The sequence below is a fragment of the Abramis brama genome (assembly GCF_963993115.1).
Source record: "Abramis brama genome assembly, chromosome: 11".
Taxonomy (NCBI): domain Eukaryota; kingdom Metazoa; phylum Chordata; class Actinopteri; order Cypriniformes; family Leuciscidae; genus Abramis; species Abramis brama.
Genome location: NC_139973.1, coordinates 7,644,732 through 7,662,980, shown reverse-complemented (window position 1 = coordinate 7,662,980; position 18,249 = coordinate 7,644,732). Strand labels below are relative to the sequence as shown.

Below are 18,249 nucleotides of genomic sequence, written 5' to 3'. Positions count from 1 at the left end.
GATTGCACTGACTATAACGCAGCACGGTGAGCGCTACCTGTCACTATAAACGTGACAAGCCAAGTGGCAGGGACAGAATAAAATGACAGCATAGGAAACTGTTGAACCCTGCTCCCTTTCTATTTGCCATTTCTGTGATTTATTAGCTTGTTGCTCATTCGAATGGAATTTCTATGCAATAGGGAAAGAAATGGATGGATTTTCTCAAACAGTGGATTTCAAAGAATACATCACTTAAAATTTAAATTGAATTACACCATACTGTATTCTGATGAATAAATTCAAGTAATCATAAATGATAATGCATATAGTAATATTTGCTGAGAAAAGACATTACTGTGGTAGATGAATAACACAAGTTAGTATATTGTTTGGGCTGGGCGATTAATCGCATCCAAAATAAAAGTTTGTGTTTACATAATATGTGTGTGTACTGTGTATAATTAATTTGTATATATAAATACACACACATGCATGTATATATTTAAGAATTTTTATTTATTTATATATAAAATATTTATTTATAAATATACACAGTATTTACATGCAAATATTTCTTAAATATATACATGTGTATATACAAAATAATTATACACAGTATAATTAATATACTGATATACGTGATTAATTGTTGCCCAGCCCTAAATTTAATAGTACATTATGTGGTAACTGTTCCATCATTAATGAATCACTAGAAAGGAACAACGCAATATCAACATTCTAGTAACTATGAACTAACAAGAAACTCTGATTAATGAATTAGTAAGCAATAGCAATCAGTTCAAAAGCAGTAGTTCACTATTAGCTAATCAGTACATATATTTTTTAAATAAGTAATTGCAAACTGACAGTCCTGATTTGATTTGTTTCTCTTAAACAGCAATTATTAGACCAAATGTAGAATTTTCCACTTATTTTTAAAATCTTCCCGGTCTACTGCCATTTGTTATGACATCCACTTCAAACTTTCTTTAATTCTACATAAGTAAATCCACTTCACAAGCTTATTACTCTTCGACAGTGATGCCAAATAAATATACATATAAGTTCAAACACAAAATTCTAAAGATGGCTGAGAGCTTGTTTCTCTGACGCATAATCTCAGTAATGAAAAGGTGCTCAAAATGGCCAAGACGGCAAATTGAACTCATTTTCTCATTGGATTCCTTTAAGACCAAATTACCCCTCACACGTACACCTTCCAGTTTATCACACGCTCACCCTCTTCCTGTTTCAGTCAAGCTCATGACTCGATGGAGTATTAACTCCAGCCTGGGAAAGACTTCAATAGAATGAGACACCATGTTCCACTGTGATACGCTGACAGAAACCATCTTTGATTATCTCTCTCTAGATTAGCCTTCTCTTGTATGCCGGAACTTTCTCATCATATCATAATCGCTAACATACAAGATGTGTCTGCTAAATTAGCCAGAGCTCACATAGGTTTTTTACCTTATCTATACAGCTGTTTCAAACCTTGTGAGGACCAGTCTAAGGCAGCATTACATGTATAAATGACAGAAAAGGCAATACCAGAATGTATTGAGAGTAGAGGAATATGTTGATTGCATCTTTATAATGAAAATAAAATGCATCAACATTACATAAACCTTGTGTCTAATGTCATGTGAAAAGGTTAAATAACCATGCCAGAGAAAAGCCCTTTTATTTTATTGTAGGTCTGCTATTGCTTATTGCTCTTGACAGTAATATAGTTTTTTAGAGGGCACAAGAAATTACTCATCAAATCATGTTAATTAAAAGCTGTGCAGCCGGATTTGCTGGTTCTGTTTATTTTCATAGGCGATTTACACATTACGAAAGAAGCTCTATTATGCATTATGCAAGTGCTCACATTTCTGGAGGTGACAGATAGTTCTTGAAAGGCAATTAAAGGTGTATACTGTAGGTGTTTTATTTAGAGTACCACACACACACACTGTCCCTGCTACAGTACCTGACAGATCTCTCAAATGGGTGTCCTGAGACATCAGGGGCAAGTTACATAAACTTAGCCACTATGTAAGACTGTGTATTAAGAACTAGTTTGACAAACTAGCAGTTAGTAAAGAGGTAGTCTTACTTTTCCAATTCAAATCAGACTAATCTACCTTTTTATGTAGCTTACTTTAAAAAGTTAGGACCAGTATTGAAAAAAAAAAAAAACGTAATGACTAACTTTTAATGCTAGTTTAAGCAGTTTATGCAACCGACCACAGACGTGTCTTTGACGCTGTAAACAGCGATAAATATTCAGTTTCCATTCAAAAACACTCACGGCTTGTCAATTTGTGCCTTCAGGGTTGATTACAGCAGGTTTGCTGACACGTTTTTGGAAGGTGAGTTAGTGTAGATTAAGGGAGTGTAGATTAAGTTAGCCAGGCAAAATCTTCTGTAGAACCTTTTTAGAAAAAAAAATGGTAACACTTTCCAATAAGGTTCATTAGTTAACTATCTTAGTTAACATGAACTAAGAATGAACAATACTTCTACAGCATTTATTAATCTTAGTTAATATTAATCTCAACATTTACTAATACCTTATTAAAAGGTTCAAAGGTTGTATTTGCTAACATTAGGTAATGTACTGTTAACTAACATGAGCAAACAATGAACAGATGTATTTTTATTAACTAACATTAACAAATATTAACTAAAATAGTAACAAATGTATTGCTCATTGTTAGTTAATGTTAGTAACTAATGTTAATTAATGAACCTTATGGTAAAGTGTTAATAATTTTTTTTTTGAAAATTTAAATATGATGTTTCATTTACAACGATTCAGCAGTCAGCTGTTTAATTCATGCTCTGGAAAACACACTATTGATGCAGTGAAAAAGATATGTGTAATGTTAGCCTTTGAGTGTTAAATGTTAGCTGATGCAACAAGCAAACTAACAAACAAATGACACAGTAACTCAACTTGGTATGATGAACAGTCTCAGCAGGTTTCAATGAGAGGTAGTATTGGAAACAGACTGGTCAGGTTGTGTTGTCCTTGGGCTTTGTAGAAGCTAAAAAAGAAACCATGAGCCCAGCCCAGTCGACAGAGATAGCACAGTATTGAGATAGCATAGTATTGACATATTGTCTCCGGGGGCACAGACTACAGGGCAACCAGGGCCGATTGCGAACATGAACCTCTGCTGATTCAGTCTTTCTTCATTTGTTTAACAATGCTATGTAGCACAGTATCAACACCCTGTAGGGTGTTGGGCGATAGGGCTGGGCGATTAAGATTTTATCGATTAACTCGAATGTGTAGTTTACGTCGACTTGTTTGAATGAAAATCGGTTTTCTCTTTAACATCCGCCGACGTGCCCCTCTGGGCTCCCGTAGTTCCGAACAGGCTCAGCGTTTGCCATAGAGATACACAAACAACATGGCAAATGAACAAGACCGCGAAAGCACAAGCACACCCGCCAAAAACATTTACAAACTGAATCTGCAGGGCTGCCAACTCTCACGTAATTGTCACTTTTTACTAGAGCCTGACCGATAAAGGATTTTTAAGGCCGATACCGATACACATATTTGGTGATTTAAAAATCCGATATTCCGATATATCGGCCGATATATATTTAAAAAAAAAAATCCAGAAACGCGTAACAAAACATGAACAGATTTCCCTAACATTAGTTATTTGTCGTTATTTAAGAGTCCTCAGCCTTACTAAAATAATATGATAATGCAGTTTAAAAATAAACTTGTTTGTTTTATTGTCACAACAGAACAGAATATATTAAAGTTCTGATAAATATAATGTATAAAAATACAAACTTAAGATATGAAACTTAAAGTCCTTTGAACAAAAAAAAGTCAACTTATTATTAATATTGACAGTAATAATTCAATTATGTAATAGTGTGTGTGTGTGTGTGAAGAACTGATAAGATTGTAAATGTGTACCTTGAAATGCAATGTAAGTCGCTTTTGATAAAAGCGTCTGCCAAATGTCAATGTTATAAGCTACCTTATAATTACAATGTCAACTTGCTTATCCCTTTACCTGCACTCTTTTAATTCTATCCATCTATTCCATCAAGCTACAACAAACCATTTTCAATCATCATTTGCTGCCTGCCTTCTAAAATCTACTACTTAGTGATGCACTAAATACATTATGTGACTCGTTAATGCTGCGGCTAAACGAAGTCAGCAACGCACACTTGGATTTCACACAAGTGTAAAAGAAAAGCTAATTTTTATGCACAGGCTATGTTTGATACTTTTTCTCTATGTCTAAATGTTCACTCCCCGCGTGCCTAACTTACATTTTACAATGCAGAGACTGGAACTACAGATATGCTAGTTATAAATACAGTAATCATTACTTTATTTAGGCAGAATAAGTTCGTTGTGATTTCCAAGCTCATTGATGTTAGCGATCTTCCTTGTATAGTGCCCTCTGGTGGACAAACTATGCAGCGCCAACACTCATAACATGGTTGAAGGGTGTTTCGTCCGCTTTTATTTTATTTTTTAAATATTCATTTATCAGCCATTATAAATGCCGATACCGATAGTTTGGAAAATGCCTAATATCGGCCGATAATATCGGCCCGCCGATATATCGGTCGGGCTCTACTTTTTACACGCTCTCACGCCACACATCCATTTTCTCACACAGTGAAAAATCGCGAAGAAGACACTGACACCGACAGACAAGGTTACTATTGATATGAAACAAATTCTCAGCTCTCAGATTCTGTCAATTTAATTACGAAATTCAAACAACAAACACCGTTTTGGCACTTGTAAATGTGACGTGACAGATCGCTGACAGATCTCAGTTCAAGCGGCACGTGAACCGATCATCTGTTACTCTTTACTACTAGTTAATAGTAAATAAACACGAATGATCAATAGGTCATTTGAAAGATACAGTTCAACTTACCGAAATGTAATAAAATCGATCGATCAGTGTTTTTCAACCGCGGAAAGAGGTCCATAAAACAGATAGAGGACAATGTCACGTAACGTTACATTTAGGCTACCTCAGGAAAGCCATTTAATGACCATAGCACGTTAGTTGGACTTTAGAAAATTGCTATAGAGAGGAGTATTTTGCTAAATATGATAACTATATTACATATTTATTATATTTTTATCAATATCATTAAAATATTATAAGGTTGTTATTATAAAAAACACATTATATTTAATTTGAGATGCTGACAGGCATTAGGTGAGAATTTTTTTGGGGGAGAAAATTAACATAACACATTAACGTATCTACTGTGCCTAAAAGAATCGATACTGAATCAAGATCAGAATCAAATCACAAGAACTGAATTGAAATTGTGAAATTTGTGTCAAGCAATAATAAAAACAGCATAGCAGTCATTGTACCATGTAAACATTGTGTTGTCTGACACAATAATCTGTTGTCTGACAAAATAATTGAATAATAATGAAAAAATAAAAACAAAAAGCCTCCAGGAAAAAAACAAACAATACATCGACTGCAACATAATCAGTAATCAATTAATATTTTTAATATTATAATACTCTCTTGTTTTTGCATGTGTTTATAAATTCTTTGTACAGTATGACAGTCTGGCCAAAAATTATGTCTGCAAAATTTGTCATGTTTAATTGCATTATCAGAAATAAAACAACTGACTCAAGCATAACTATGCAATATGCTTACAAAAATCTTTAACACATTTTTTATAATATTTGAATAAAGGGTGAAGATGTCGATTTTCCTATGCTGGACATCACTTATGGCCGCTAATATGATCGTTTTGATATACTGGATCGTTTAATAGCCTATATATTGAGTAGATACAATGTATATTATGTTTATATGTATATCATATTTATCTACAGTATATATCTATGTAAGATAGTGATCACTATGCTTTTTGCCTGATATACTGGATATATACAGTACAGGTCAAAAGTTTGGAAACATTACTATTTTTAATGTTTTTGAAAGAAGTTTCTTCTGCTCATCAAGCCTGCATTTATTTGATCAAAAATACAGGGAAAAAAAAGTAATATTGTGATATATTATTACAATTTAAAATAATTGGTTTTCAATTTATTATACTTTAGATTATCATTTATTTCTGTGATGCAAAGCTGAATTTTCAGGATCATTACTCCAGTCTATCACATGATCCTTTAGAAATCATTCTAATATGATGATTCATTATCAAAGTTGGAAACAGTTCTGCTGCTTAATATTTTTTCATAACCTGTGATACTTTTTTTTTAGGATAAATGATATGAATAAAAGTAAAACAATAAAAAAAATTAAAAAAAGAAGCAAATTTTTAAAAAATAGAAATATTTTGTAACAACAATATACACTACTGGTCAGTAATTTGGGGTCAGTCATTTTTTTTCTTTCTTTTTTTGAAATAAATCAATACTTTTATTCAGCAAGGGTGTGTTAAATTGCTAAAAAGTGATAGTAAAGAAGATTTATATTATTAATTATATTATTTTGAATAAATGCAGTTCATTTTAACCTTTTATTCATCAAATATATTAGGCAGCAGAACTGTTTCCAACACTCATAATAAATCAGAATATTAGAATGATTTCTAAAGGATCATGTGATAGACTGGATGTCACATGTGACACTGAAGACTGAGTAATGATGCTGAAAATTCAGCTTTGCATCACAGGAATAAATGATTTTTTAAAGTATATTCAAATAGAAAACTATTATTTTAAGTTGTAATAATATTTCACAATATTACTGTTTTTTTCTGTATTTTTGATCAAATAAACGCAGCCTTGATAAGCATTAGAGACTTCTTTCAAAAATATAAAAAAACTTAATGTTTCCAAACTTTTGACCTGTACTGTATATATATATATATACACAAATATATACTGTAGCTATATATATACATATTGTAAATATAATACTATATATACAGTATATATACAGTATATATATATATATATATATATAGCCTAAATATCCCCCAAGCTTGTAATCATCAATATTTAAACGGAGAATCACCTAATTAAATTAAACAACGCGAAGGAAGTATATTTTAAATAATGTTTTAATGACATCTTGTGAACTGTAAACAGACTCTCCTCAGAACCACAGAGTAGTTTTTCCCATCAAATAAAATGCGTGCAGCAACATTATAAATATATACTGCAGTAACGTGGATTGGCGAGGCCCTCCTGTAGCCTCGCTAGTTACGTTGCTAGCACCTGGGTGCTTTGCTTTTAAATGGTATATTAAAGACGAATTGCTTCTATGGTATCTTAATTCAGCTTTGCAAATTGTACACACCATCTATGTTTTGTCAAACGCGCCATCAGGCGACTTTTTAAAAGCAAACATTCCTCCTAAAACTCCATTCTTGTCCTTTATCACACTCACAATAGCAGCCGCAACAGGAAGTCATTACAACTAGGCAAAAATAAAAAAAATAAAAAAATGCTGCGTTTGCAAAAAGGCAATTGCGTTATTTTTTAAATGTGTTAAACATCTCAAATTAATCGCAAAGATTGACGTGTCAATTCCCCCAGCCCTATATATATATATATATATATATATATATATATATATATATATGAATTCTGAATGAGTACGCGTGATAGAGACAAGACGAAAATAAGATATTAACTGACATCTATAATCTACGTAATCTTCCAGATGTAAGCACTTAGAAGGTTAGTGACTATATAGAAAGGATCAGTGCCTATATATGTAACGCATTAATCACTGGAAAGTGGGAACAGGTGCATTAATATGATTCATTACAGTACCTAAGGATCATGACTAAAATGGGAAATTAATCATGAATAATCTACCCTCAAAAAAACTACTTTGGTTGCTATAGTTTCCCAAAATTCCATTAGCTTCTCTTAACAAGCAAACACTATTGAGAAAGAAAAACGTGACACTGACTGACAGTGGCATTTCATTCACAATATGGTATTTCTGAGTCTGCTAAGCATGCTGGTCAAACTTGCAAGTTTGAATGAGGAAATCAATGTAAGCTTCATTATGTACTCACTGCACACTACATACTCTTACTTCAACACAGAAACACAAGCCATTGCCCTGGAAACCGATGGAGTTTGCCATGGCAACAGAGGCTCTGCTGCCAATTGTGTAGGTGAATGGGAATGCTGTGATTAGGGATGGATTAACACTTACTGCATGTGGACCTATTGAGAGTTAAACAATTTATCAGAAATTGTATCATTTTTAAATTGCTATTGGACTACAGCACTCAAAGTATAGGAAAGTAACTTCTAGAAAGCTTTGATTGTGCCTAAAAAGGCTAACAAATACAATTATGTTTGCAAAGAGGCAGAAATAGGCCAAGATTCTGCAAAGATTAGGTCAAATTAGTTGTTAGCCTTAATGGAAAAGCCCTTAAAGGGACAGTTCATCCAAAAAAATCGAAATTCTTTCATTTACTCATCTTCATGTCGTTCCAAACCTGTATGACTTTTTTCTTCCGTGGAAAAAATTCTAAAGACTTTTTGCTCTTTTCCATGCAATAATAAATGGGAACTAAAGTTTTCAAGCTTCAAAAAGTGGTCTGACTTTACTCCAAATCTTCTGAAACAAAATAATATTTCTGTCAGAAACAGGCCATAATTTAAGCCTGTATACTATTAACTGATAGTCTTCCTTTTCAGAGAGTTGTTCAGTCAGCCAAGTCAATGAGTCAACTTGATTCATGATTCTGATTCATTTTGGGAATAATCTAAACGTAAACTGATCTAAACAAATCAGACAACACTATATATCAATATTTTTTTTTAAACAAAGCTATGGCTTCAGAAGACTTGACCATACCCCCCCCCCCACCTCTCTTTTTCCCCTCTATTTTTCCCCTCTCTTTTAAATGCATGGAAAAGAGAGACCAGCCCATTCTTCCGAATTTCTCTTTTTACGTTCCACGGAGGGAAGAAACTCATACTGGTTTGGAATGACATGAGGGTGAGTAAATGATGACAGAATTTTCATTTTAGGCGAACTGTATCTCTAACTGTAGCACAAACCTGTTCTTTAATGTCAAAGCCAGACGCGCTGCTCCAGAAAAGTCGCTTCTGTTAATGGCGAGACACTGACATGAGACTCTTTTTTCTGACTCGCGGCATGTTTTTGGTAACTGTGCGCGAGAGAGAAAAGAGCGAGACATAGCCGAGCTTGAAAACAGCCATCTGATTCATAACTATTTTTTGGTGTATGATGGTAAATTTCTCTAGAGCTCTGCAGTCACATCTCATTTCAACAACTTGCATTGATGGGTCTGAAAAAATAATTACACTACTCTATTCATTAGATTCCAAGACTGCCTAGCCTCCTAAATGCTACAAATCACCTCCTAATGAGGTGTGATAAAAATGATTAATTATATATGCAGAAATATGGGCCTGGTATTAATTCGATGGGGCCCAAGCGCCAAAGAATGTCATCTTAAAAACGACAACACCACAATTTTACTCTCATTGCTCGGCAATGCATAAATTAAAATGGCGCCAGTTAAATGTGTTATCCTTTATGAGATCATGCATAAAGGCACATCATGTGATATCTTCCCTATAAGTGGCCAGTTCAACATGTTCAACAACGACAGACACTTTACTAACTCACTTTCACAAATGCGAACGAGATGCGATAGAAAGGCGATTAGGGCTGATTGCACAATAACAAGCCTCATGGCTTCCTAGCATTTAGATACAAAGCTCACAGAGCATTAGATGATTCATATCACACTGTTGTGATTCTTGATTACATGATTCACAATAAAAAGTTCACATCACAACTTCTGTGTCACAGGTAATTAGGCGATCCTAACCGCAGCAAACCACAGGTTAAGGCCTGCGTACCACGCCGAGCTTCACGAAGCAGCTGCCGAGTACAGCACGATAACTGCAGGACACTTTCTAATAATGCATGAGTGTTCAACTTGCACATCAAAATAATTCATTGTGGTAACAATAGCAAAGCATAATTACAGGCTGTTTTGCTAAATGATTCTTATATGCAGACAATGTAACTGGCAATATTATGTTAACACTTTAGGTCACACTTTAGTTTAGGGCCCAATTCTCACCATTAACTGACTATTAACTTCAGCTTTTGCCTCAATAAACTCCTTATTACTGCTTATTAATACTAAGGTAGTGGTAGGATTTAGGTATTGGGTAGGATTAAAGGATGTAGAATACGGTCATGCAGAATAAGGGATTTATGTGCTTCATAAGCACTAATAAACAGCCAATGCCCTAAATGCACGCTAATAAGCAACTAATTAATATTGAGAATTGGACCCTAAAGTGTTACCGACTATTGTATAGAAGCAATATCACTTATTGTTGTTTAAAAAGTGTTTTCTAACTAATATCATATTTCGTTAAAATATCATTTTGAGTGGAGCTAATATTTTAGCTTTATTGTATTTTAATGCATATTTGCCACTGTATACAGTATGTTACACATTACACATACTTCTTACCATTTATCACTTTCAGCAGGCTACAAACTGTTACACTGTACCTGCTATAGTTATGATTTTGCTACTTGGAACTATTATTAAATTAAGCTCTTACTCATTAACAATGGAGTTTCATATATTACACAAATTACTCATTTCCTGTTGTGTTGACTAAAGGATTAATGAACAGGGTGGAGCTTTAGAAATGATTAGTAGCAATTTCAAATTCATTTCACCTCATCCAATCCTATCAATTCATACACTGAGATATAAATGTCACTTTTATTATCTGAACTGCAAAGGAATAGATTCCAGCCCTGGTCACAAAAGCGGAGTGTTTCCGTAGTTTTCTATTTTTAGGTTAGACATCCTGACATTAGACACCTTTACAGGCACTAGTCAGATATCTTCATAAATTTTGCATTGATAGAATGGATGGCTTATTATCTGTATCCCTCATAAGAATTAATGTCCCTTGAACATAATAGTAATAAAAATGCAGTAGTATTAACTAGTGAAGGAGAAAGGTTGTCTTTCTCAAAATAAACAGGGTCACCTTCATTCGTGCCATATGGTGTTTTAATTTTTTAATAAATCAAAGGCATGATAATAATCATATGACACTTGAACTAGATCTGTGAAAATGTCCTTTATCAACTCTCAGGTATTGCAGAAGGCTTTGAAAGCCAGAAGGTAACTGCCACCATCTGAGCGCTGCAAGGGCTTTTAGAAGGACAATGGCTGTAAATAACTACATCCAGTAAGTGATTACTTCCTTTTAAACCAAATAGAGACAGCAAATAAGACTGGTGTTTTGTGACATCTCTGAGAATCAGGAAATATCCACATCCTCAGGCACAGGGCTGGGTCGGAACTGTGGGTCTTGAATAAAAGTAATCATAAATGAGATTCTTTGAAAAGAACATTTGCTAATTATATAATCCGTCTTGACATGTTCGTACTTATAGTCTGAACTCACAGAACCACCTTTAATTGGGATTAATCTTGGGTGATTTGACATTCTTTGCATTTGGTAAGTATTCTAATACCAGCAGTTTGTCTGTCTCCTCCAGGTGCAACACTTACAGCAATACACTCTAGACCATGTCCATTAACTTTTAAGAATTTAGGTTAAAGTCCTTATGAATTTATAAGAGAAATATTTCAGATTTCACTGCATGGCCTTACCACACAATACTAAAAAAGATTATATTAGACTGCCATCATATAATTTTAAGTTACTATTTCAAATCTAGAATGCATGTGTATATATCACTGTAAGAAAAAAATTATAGAAAAACAGAAAAGCTACTGGCCCTTTTCTGCCAGGACATTTTCTCAGACATTTCCTTTAACCCTAAATGCAACACAATGCAATGCGTAATTTAAAAAATGGGGGAAACAGCTGTAAAAAAGGAATACAGAAAATTCTTTCATATTAAACTGTACATATTCTATGGGCCCTATTTTAACGATCTAAGCGCATGGTCTAAAGCGCAGGGCGCAAGTTCACTTAGGGCATGTCCGAATCCACTTTTGCTAGTTTAACGATGGTAAAATGGTTGGCGCGCCAGGCGCATGGTCTAAAAGGGTTGTCCCTATTCTCTTAATGAGTTAAGGGTGTGTTTTGGGATTTATGTGCGTTAAAGGGGGGGTGAAATGCTATTTCATGCATACTGAGTGTTTTACACTGTTTGTTGGATTCCCATGGATTCCCATGCTAAACATGGACAAAGTTTCAAAAATTAAGTTGTGCGTTTGATGGAGTATTTCTGTGGCAAAAATACTCCTTCCAGTTTGTCACAAGTTTCGGAAAGTTTTTTTCGAGTATGGGCGTGTGTGACGTCAGATGCGGCGGAATTTCCTTATACGGGTCCTAAGGGCACTTCTCCCGGAAGGGCGCGCGCGCACCCGTAGACCCGAGAGCGAGAGAGTGAAAGCAGTACGCCCATCAAAGCGCTGTGCTCGGCTTTAGGGAAGTCATCGGCTGCGCTGCAGTCACAGGACTTTGTTTGTTCCCTGCATTTCGACGACGATTGTTTTATAAACAAGGCCCAGTTCGACGCCGGATTTGCAGACCATCTAATGCTTAAGGATTGGAGCAGTCCCAACGATAAAGATTCACGGTCGTGCGTTGGAACCGCAGGCGGTGAGTAAAACTGCTTCAAATGTCTGTGTTGTTAGCTATCGGCGCGTAAGCTCCGCCCACACGGCACGCCTCCAGCCGCTCGGCTTTTTCCGGAAAGACTCGGTACAGCCTATCTTTCTTTTATAAATATAATAAAACTAAAGACTTTTTGGAGATATGAAGGATGCAATACTACTCTATAGGTACTCAAGATTAACATGAGATTGACTGAAACTGAGTGTTTCACCCCCCCTTTAAACCAGAGTCTCACCTCCCATTCTCTTTAAATGGCAGTTGCCAACAATGCGCCAGAACACACCTCGTTTTCAGACCAGCACGCCCATGGGTGCACAAATGGGCACAAATGCATTTGCTATCTAAACAACGTGGCGCAGGACGTGAAAATGATAACTGCGTCAGACTTAAACTAGCAAAAAACACTTGCATCGCGCTTGACGCTAAATTGCGCCGGGTGTAAGATAGGGCCCTATGTGTATTATAACACATAGTTTTTCAACTTTTTAAATCACCTAAATGCCAAAATTCATTTTAAATACTTCTGTGGTGTGAATAATTAATTACTTTTTAATAATTATTAGAGAATTTGAATAATAGAGAACATGTTGTTTAAAATATTTGAACACATCACACCCAAAGTATTCCCCAAATGTATTTCATGCTATCTACACATGTACTCATTCATGCCTTGACTGAGGCATCACAGCTTTGACCATGAGGCTTCAATACAAGGTCCTGACTCCTGAACTTAAAGCAAATTGTCTTGTACTTAAAGCCACCTTCTGTCTTGTAAACTTAATTAATTAATACACTTTTAGAGGTAACTAAATAGAATGGTAATGCAGGACTAGTAAATGCAGATAAGATGAAGTCTAGCTTTGAAATATGACCGGGCGGTAATCTGCAATGATATGACGGCGGTCTGACATAATCTCATTGTGCGGTAGGGCCATGCAGCAAAATCTGATCTGAGACAGATGTAGACAGAGCCCGTTCGAGTGAGAATGAAGGGGAGAAAGGAGGGGCTGAAAACAGAATGGGACACAAAGTCTCATGGAGGATAATTAATGTGACATTTCCCTGACATTTAGCCAGAGGTGCAGTAAAGGAGCCTGAAGAAAGAGAGAGGGAGGGGGAAGAGTAAAAAGCCAAAAAAGAAGCCTGACTCTTTGTTCAGTTCTTAATACAAAAACATGTGTGCACATGTGCCTAAACAATGGTCCAGTTTAGCCATAAACCAGTCAAACACTAACTTTGTCCTTTAGTGACATAGTTCTTCCTTTCAAAGTGATAGAGTCATCTCTCTGTTGCCTGGTAACAGGAAGGACAGTCTTATACTGAACTGTCCCTCCCAATCCCATGTGACTATATATATATATATAAACACAGGTACACAATTATAGAATTAGAGCACATTAAATAGATGGCCAACACAGAGTGAGAATGCAAGTTTACAGATAAGCATACATCTCTCACAATACCATTCGACCAAGATGCTGTTCTTATTGATCCAAGATGTCAATTAAAAAGGATGTAGATCCATAGAGATGTCAGACCTACAACTGTGATCGACACATAGAAGGTCTGAGTCTAAATGTTTACATGGAAATACTGAGTTTTGAATTGTGTGAGAAGCACGAGAGTGCCACTCTGTTGTGATTGATTACAGGGCTGAAGCAATTTGGTTAGTCCAAAGGCTTGAACTGCACTTTTTACATCTCCCTCTTAAGCTAACTGAGTGTTGATAAATGCTTCTGTGGAGTTTTTTTGCATTTGTTTTTTTTCTGATATCTGAAAATGTATTTCTGATATCAATAATTAGGAGAGAATTAATAATTCAGATATCTAAAATGGCTTTCTTACCAGTAACAATCACATTCATGATATCAGAAATTAACATTGTCACTAGTAGTGACAATCAAATGATCAATATCAAAAATGAACATTTTTACTAGTAGCAATTCAATTGCTGATATCAAAAATAAAGGTTTTAACTAGTAAGAATTGTATTTATGATATGTGAAATTGGAATTCCAACTAGTAAGAAATAAATCCTTGATATCAACAATTGAATTTGAATGGCAGCCTGTGATGACATTTGACTAGTGAAAAGAGTGATGACGTCATTGTTGATATCAAGAATGAACATTTATACTGGTAGAAATTTCCATATAGAAATTGCCATTGTTACTAGTAGGAAATCTAATTCCTGATATCAAGAATTAGCATTTTAACTAGTGAAAATTTAATTGTTGATATCAAGGATTCATATCCTGCATGGGAATGAATATCAGTCGGATAAGATGCTGTCAGTGTAAATGTAAGTGATGCATACCTTGGCTGCTACAGAAGAGCCCGGTTTCTCTAGAAGGTCCCACAGTTTCTTCCTTTTCTCTGAACAACACGTATTATCAAATTCTTCGCCCTCCCGGTCCTTCATAGTATCCGCTTCCCGCTTGAGCTCCTCGTTCATCTGCTCTTTCTTTTGGTGGTACCGGGCCTGGCAACACGACTCCAGGTAGATCTCATCCACCCCCCAGTAGTCCAGCTCCATGTTGAAGGACAGGGCGCACATTTCCTCCATCATGTGCAACTTCCCAGTGCGGTAGAAGTTCAGAATAGACGTGAACGCCCCAGGGTGCCGGTCAAAAAAGTACTCGTTGTCGTCCAAGCTGTAGTCGTCGCATATGTCCATGAGTGATTCGTGGGTTTTGCAGTCTCGTAACTTGCCCAGTCGTGTGCGCGGCAGTCGGTCCAGGGTTCTCCACAGGACCTCGTGCGGCAGACCCCCTACGTTGAGTTTGACACGCCGGTAGCACGACATGCTCCGGATTATATCCGCAGGCTCCGGGGGCAGAGAGGCCGTCGAGCGAGAGCCAACTTTACTCATTCCTGCGGAGGGTTTATCCATGTTGTTTTTTTGCGTAGATTACCCTATGATTTTGGTCATGGGACAGGCGGTACCAATGGTTCTCCGAGCTGTTTCATTCTATTCGGGCTGTTGAATAAAGGAGAAGCAATAAATGAGTTTTAGAATATTGTTTTCTGAAGTTTTATCCCTTATTTTAAATAAATAAATTCCCAAACAAATTACTAGCATGAGCATATTAAAAGTCTGACTGCTGAACAGGAAATCAGAAAAAAAATCAGTTATATTTGCATGACTTTTGATTAACGGTTTGACGCGCATTCTTCGAATCTACAGCGCGCGCCATCCGTGTTGTTCGATTCGAATTTCGAACGAATGACTCTTATGAGTCGGTTCTTTTTAGTGAAACAAAACCATGTAGCAGGACCAGTGTAATCTGATTCCTGGAATAAACGTCTTTTATGAGCCGGTTATTTTCATCGAATTAATAATAATATCTAACTTATTTTTCAGGTAAACGCGGGGGGCGGCCATTTGTAGGCTAATTTGAATGTGTCTGGCTTCCGTTGTCATTCGCTTCCATTATTATTATTTTTTTTTAAACAGCTCATTATGCTAGGCTACTTGATATTGCAAACTGGTATTTCTCACCATATTAATTTAATATTGCCTTAGTTATAAACACGCTGGTTTGTAGCGCAAACAGTTTTACAGTTTACTGCACTTTTATATATTCTTCTTGTATTCCCTTAAGTTTCGCACATTCACAGAAAACACCTTAACGTTACTTCCGCGTTGAAAAATAAGGTAGATAGCGCGACCAATATATGGTTCGAATCCTAAACGAATGACTCAATTCGATTCTTTTCAGTGATTCAGTAGACTAAGAGAGCACGAACAGTGTGGCTAGAGCCGGGTTTTTTTATTTTATTGAATCCAAACATACAGCTTGAGCATTTAGTGAACTGCATTTAATTTTAAAAATTGTGTGAAAAGTCATTAAAATATCTGTGTAAGCCTACTTTTGAAAGAACTGTTCAATTAATTTCTGCCCTGTTGGGATCTGAAATGATCTCGTATTTTGACAACAGACTATCGAGGGCAGTGAGTGCAATTCGAAGTTTTAAATATTAACGTTAGGCTACTAATTGAATCTGAAGTAACTTACAAGAGAGTGTTAACGGAACCGTTAAGGAAGCGGAATCGCAATTATTCAATTCCTAAATCCAAAAGCCTTCGAGGTCGCTGTCCACCAGCGTGGTGCTGAATCGCCTGCTGCTTTCCTGATAGCAGTTAAACGCCCTCTCGTCTCTTTAAACTCACGAAAGATAACAAACATTTGAATCCAAATATTGGAACGCACGTGATCCACCTGTAATCTTTTGAAAGGAACAGGCTATTTAATCATCAACATCATAGGCTGCGGTTTGAGACTCCCCATATTCCTTTTGCTGTAAAGTATTAAAAGACTCCATAAACTATTAAGTAAAAGACTTAAAGGTTATATTTAATTTCCATACCTTGTAACTAAAGAGTTAAGTGTAACGTCGGCTGGAGCCCAACCGTAGCCTACATCTGCAGCAGCAACAACAACATGCAAAATAGGAGGAAAACATGATGGCATGATAGACGTTTTGGTTTAGCCTTTAGTAGCCTACACAATGCGAAGCTAATTAAAATGGATTTTAATGAGCATCGCACGTCTTTTCTTGGATAAAATGCTATTATTGCATAAGGCAGTCATCACATCAATGTGTCAATGCAGCTGCGCTTATGATATGATTTCAGTGATCTCGTGCACTTGAAGAAAAAAGTGACGCTAAATACACAAAGCACATTATTCGGGACCAACAAAGGACATATTCAAAACATTTTGACAATGTGCTATCATAAAAACATTAAATATAATTTAAACGTTGTAGGAGTGGCATCCAGCAGTATTGATCCTGCATCATACATAGAAAAAATGCATCTTCAGACGTGTTAAAACAACATTATAACCTAATTGCAGCTGTAGTTATTAGTATGGCATGTTCAACTGCATAAAATGCAATTAAATGTTATTTATAAAAAGCTTATAGCTCATCTACACAGCATGTCACACTTTTCTCATTAGGTTTTCGGCAGAAATTTCCAATGTGATCAATAATACTTAAGCATACGGTAAACATATATAAAAACTGGGTAGACTGATAAATATCGGTAGAAAGAAAACCCACCTTAATTTGTGAAGACTTATTGCTGACAGCGGTGAGAAATTAAGCATTTAAAAGGACGAAAACGCAGGGACGCCACAGTTTAAATAAGCCAGTACACAGCAGCTCGTTCATCTTCTCCAGACATACACATATCGCGCCGCTCGTGGAAAAATATCAACAAGTCTTGGGGTGAATCCACACTGTTTTCGTTCACTGATGTCTAACATCTCTTGCGTGAAGTCGACAGCTGCTTTCCTTGCAGATGTCTGGCTCGCCGTAGTCTCGCCGCCCAATGGCAGAGAGACGACGCGCTTAACCCTTGCCAGCACCCGGCACCAACAGGCTCTTGGAGCAGCTCCTTGCGTGTCGTTAAGAGGAACCTGCGTGAAAATGGCGCCTGGAGATAGGGCAATACCGAAAACTAGCCACTAACTAGTCATATGCGTTAGGAAACACATCAGCTTTTTGGGGCAGTGCTCAAGCAACCTATGAGTCAGTTCAGCCATAGCTGCAGCTCCCTGAATATGTGAGTTTGATTTAATATTTTACCAAGACGAAGCACAGCAGCGGTACTAAGATGCTCTTGGGTC

The 18,249-nt window shown here is 36.1% G+C and overlaps 1 protein-coding gene across 1 annotated transcript in view; it reads right to left on the bottom strand.

The window, feature by feature from the left end:
- The window catches only part of kcnb1 (potassium voltage-gated channel, Shab-related subfamily, member 1), a 36,379-nt gene extending 18,130 nt beyond the window's left edge, over window positions 1–18,249 (bottom strand). The window contains exons 1-2 of the mRNA XM_084127746.1: window positions 17,681–18,249; window positions 14,928–15,590 (exon numbers count right to left, since the gene is read on the bottom strand). Of these exons, the coding sequence (XP_083983872.1) occupies window positions 14,928–15,503 (576 nt within the window). The 5' untranslated portion in view covers window positions 15,504–15,590; window positions 17,681–18,249. The remainder of the gene's footprint in view (window positions 1–14,927; window positions 15,591–17,680) is intronic.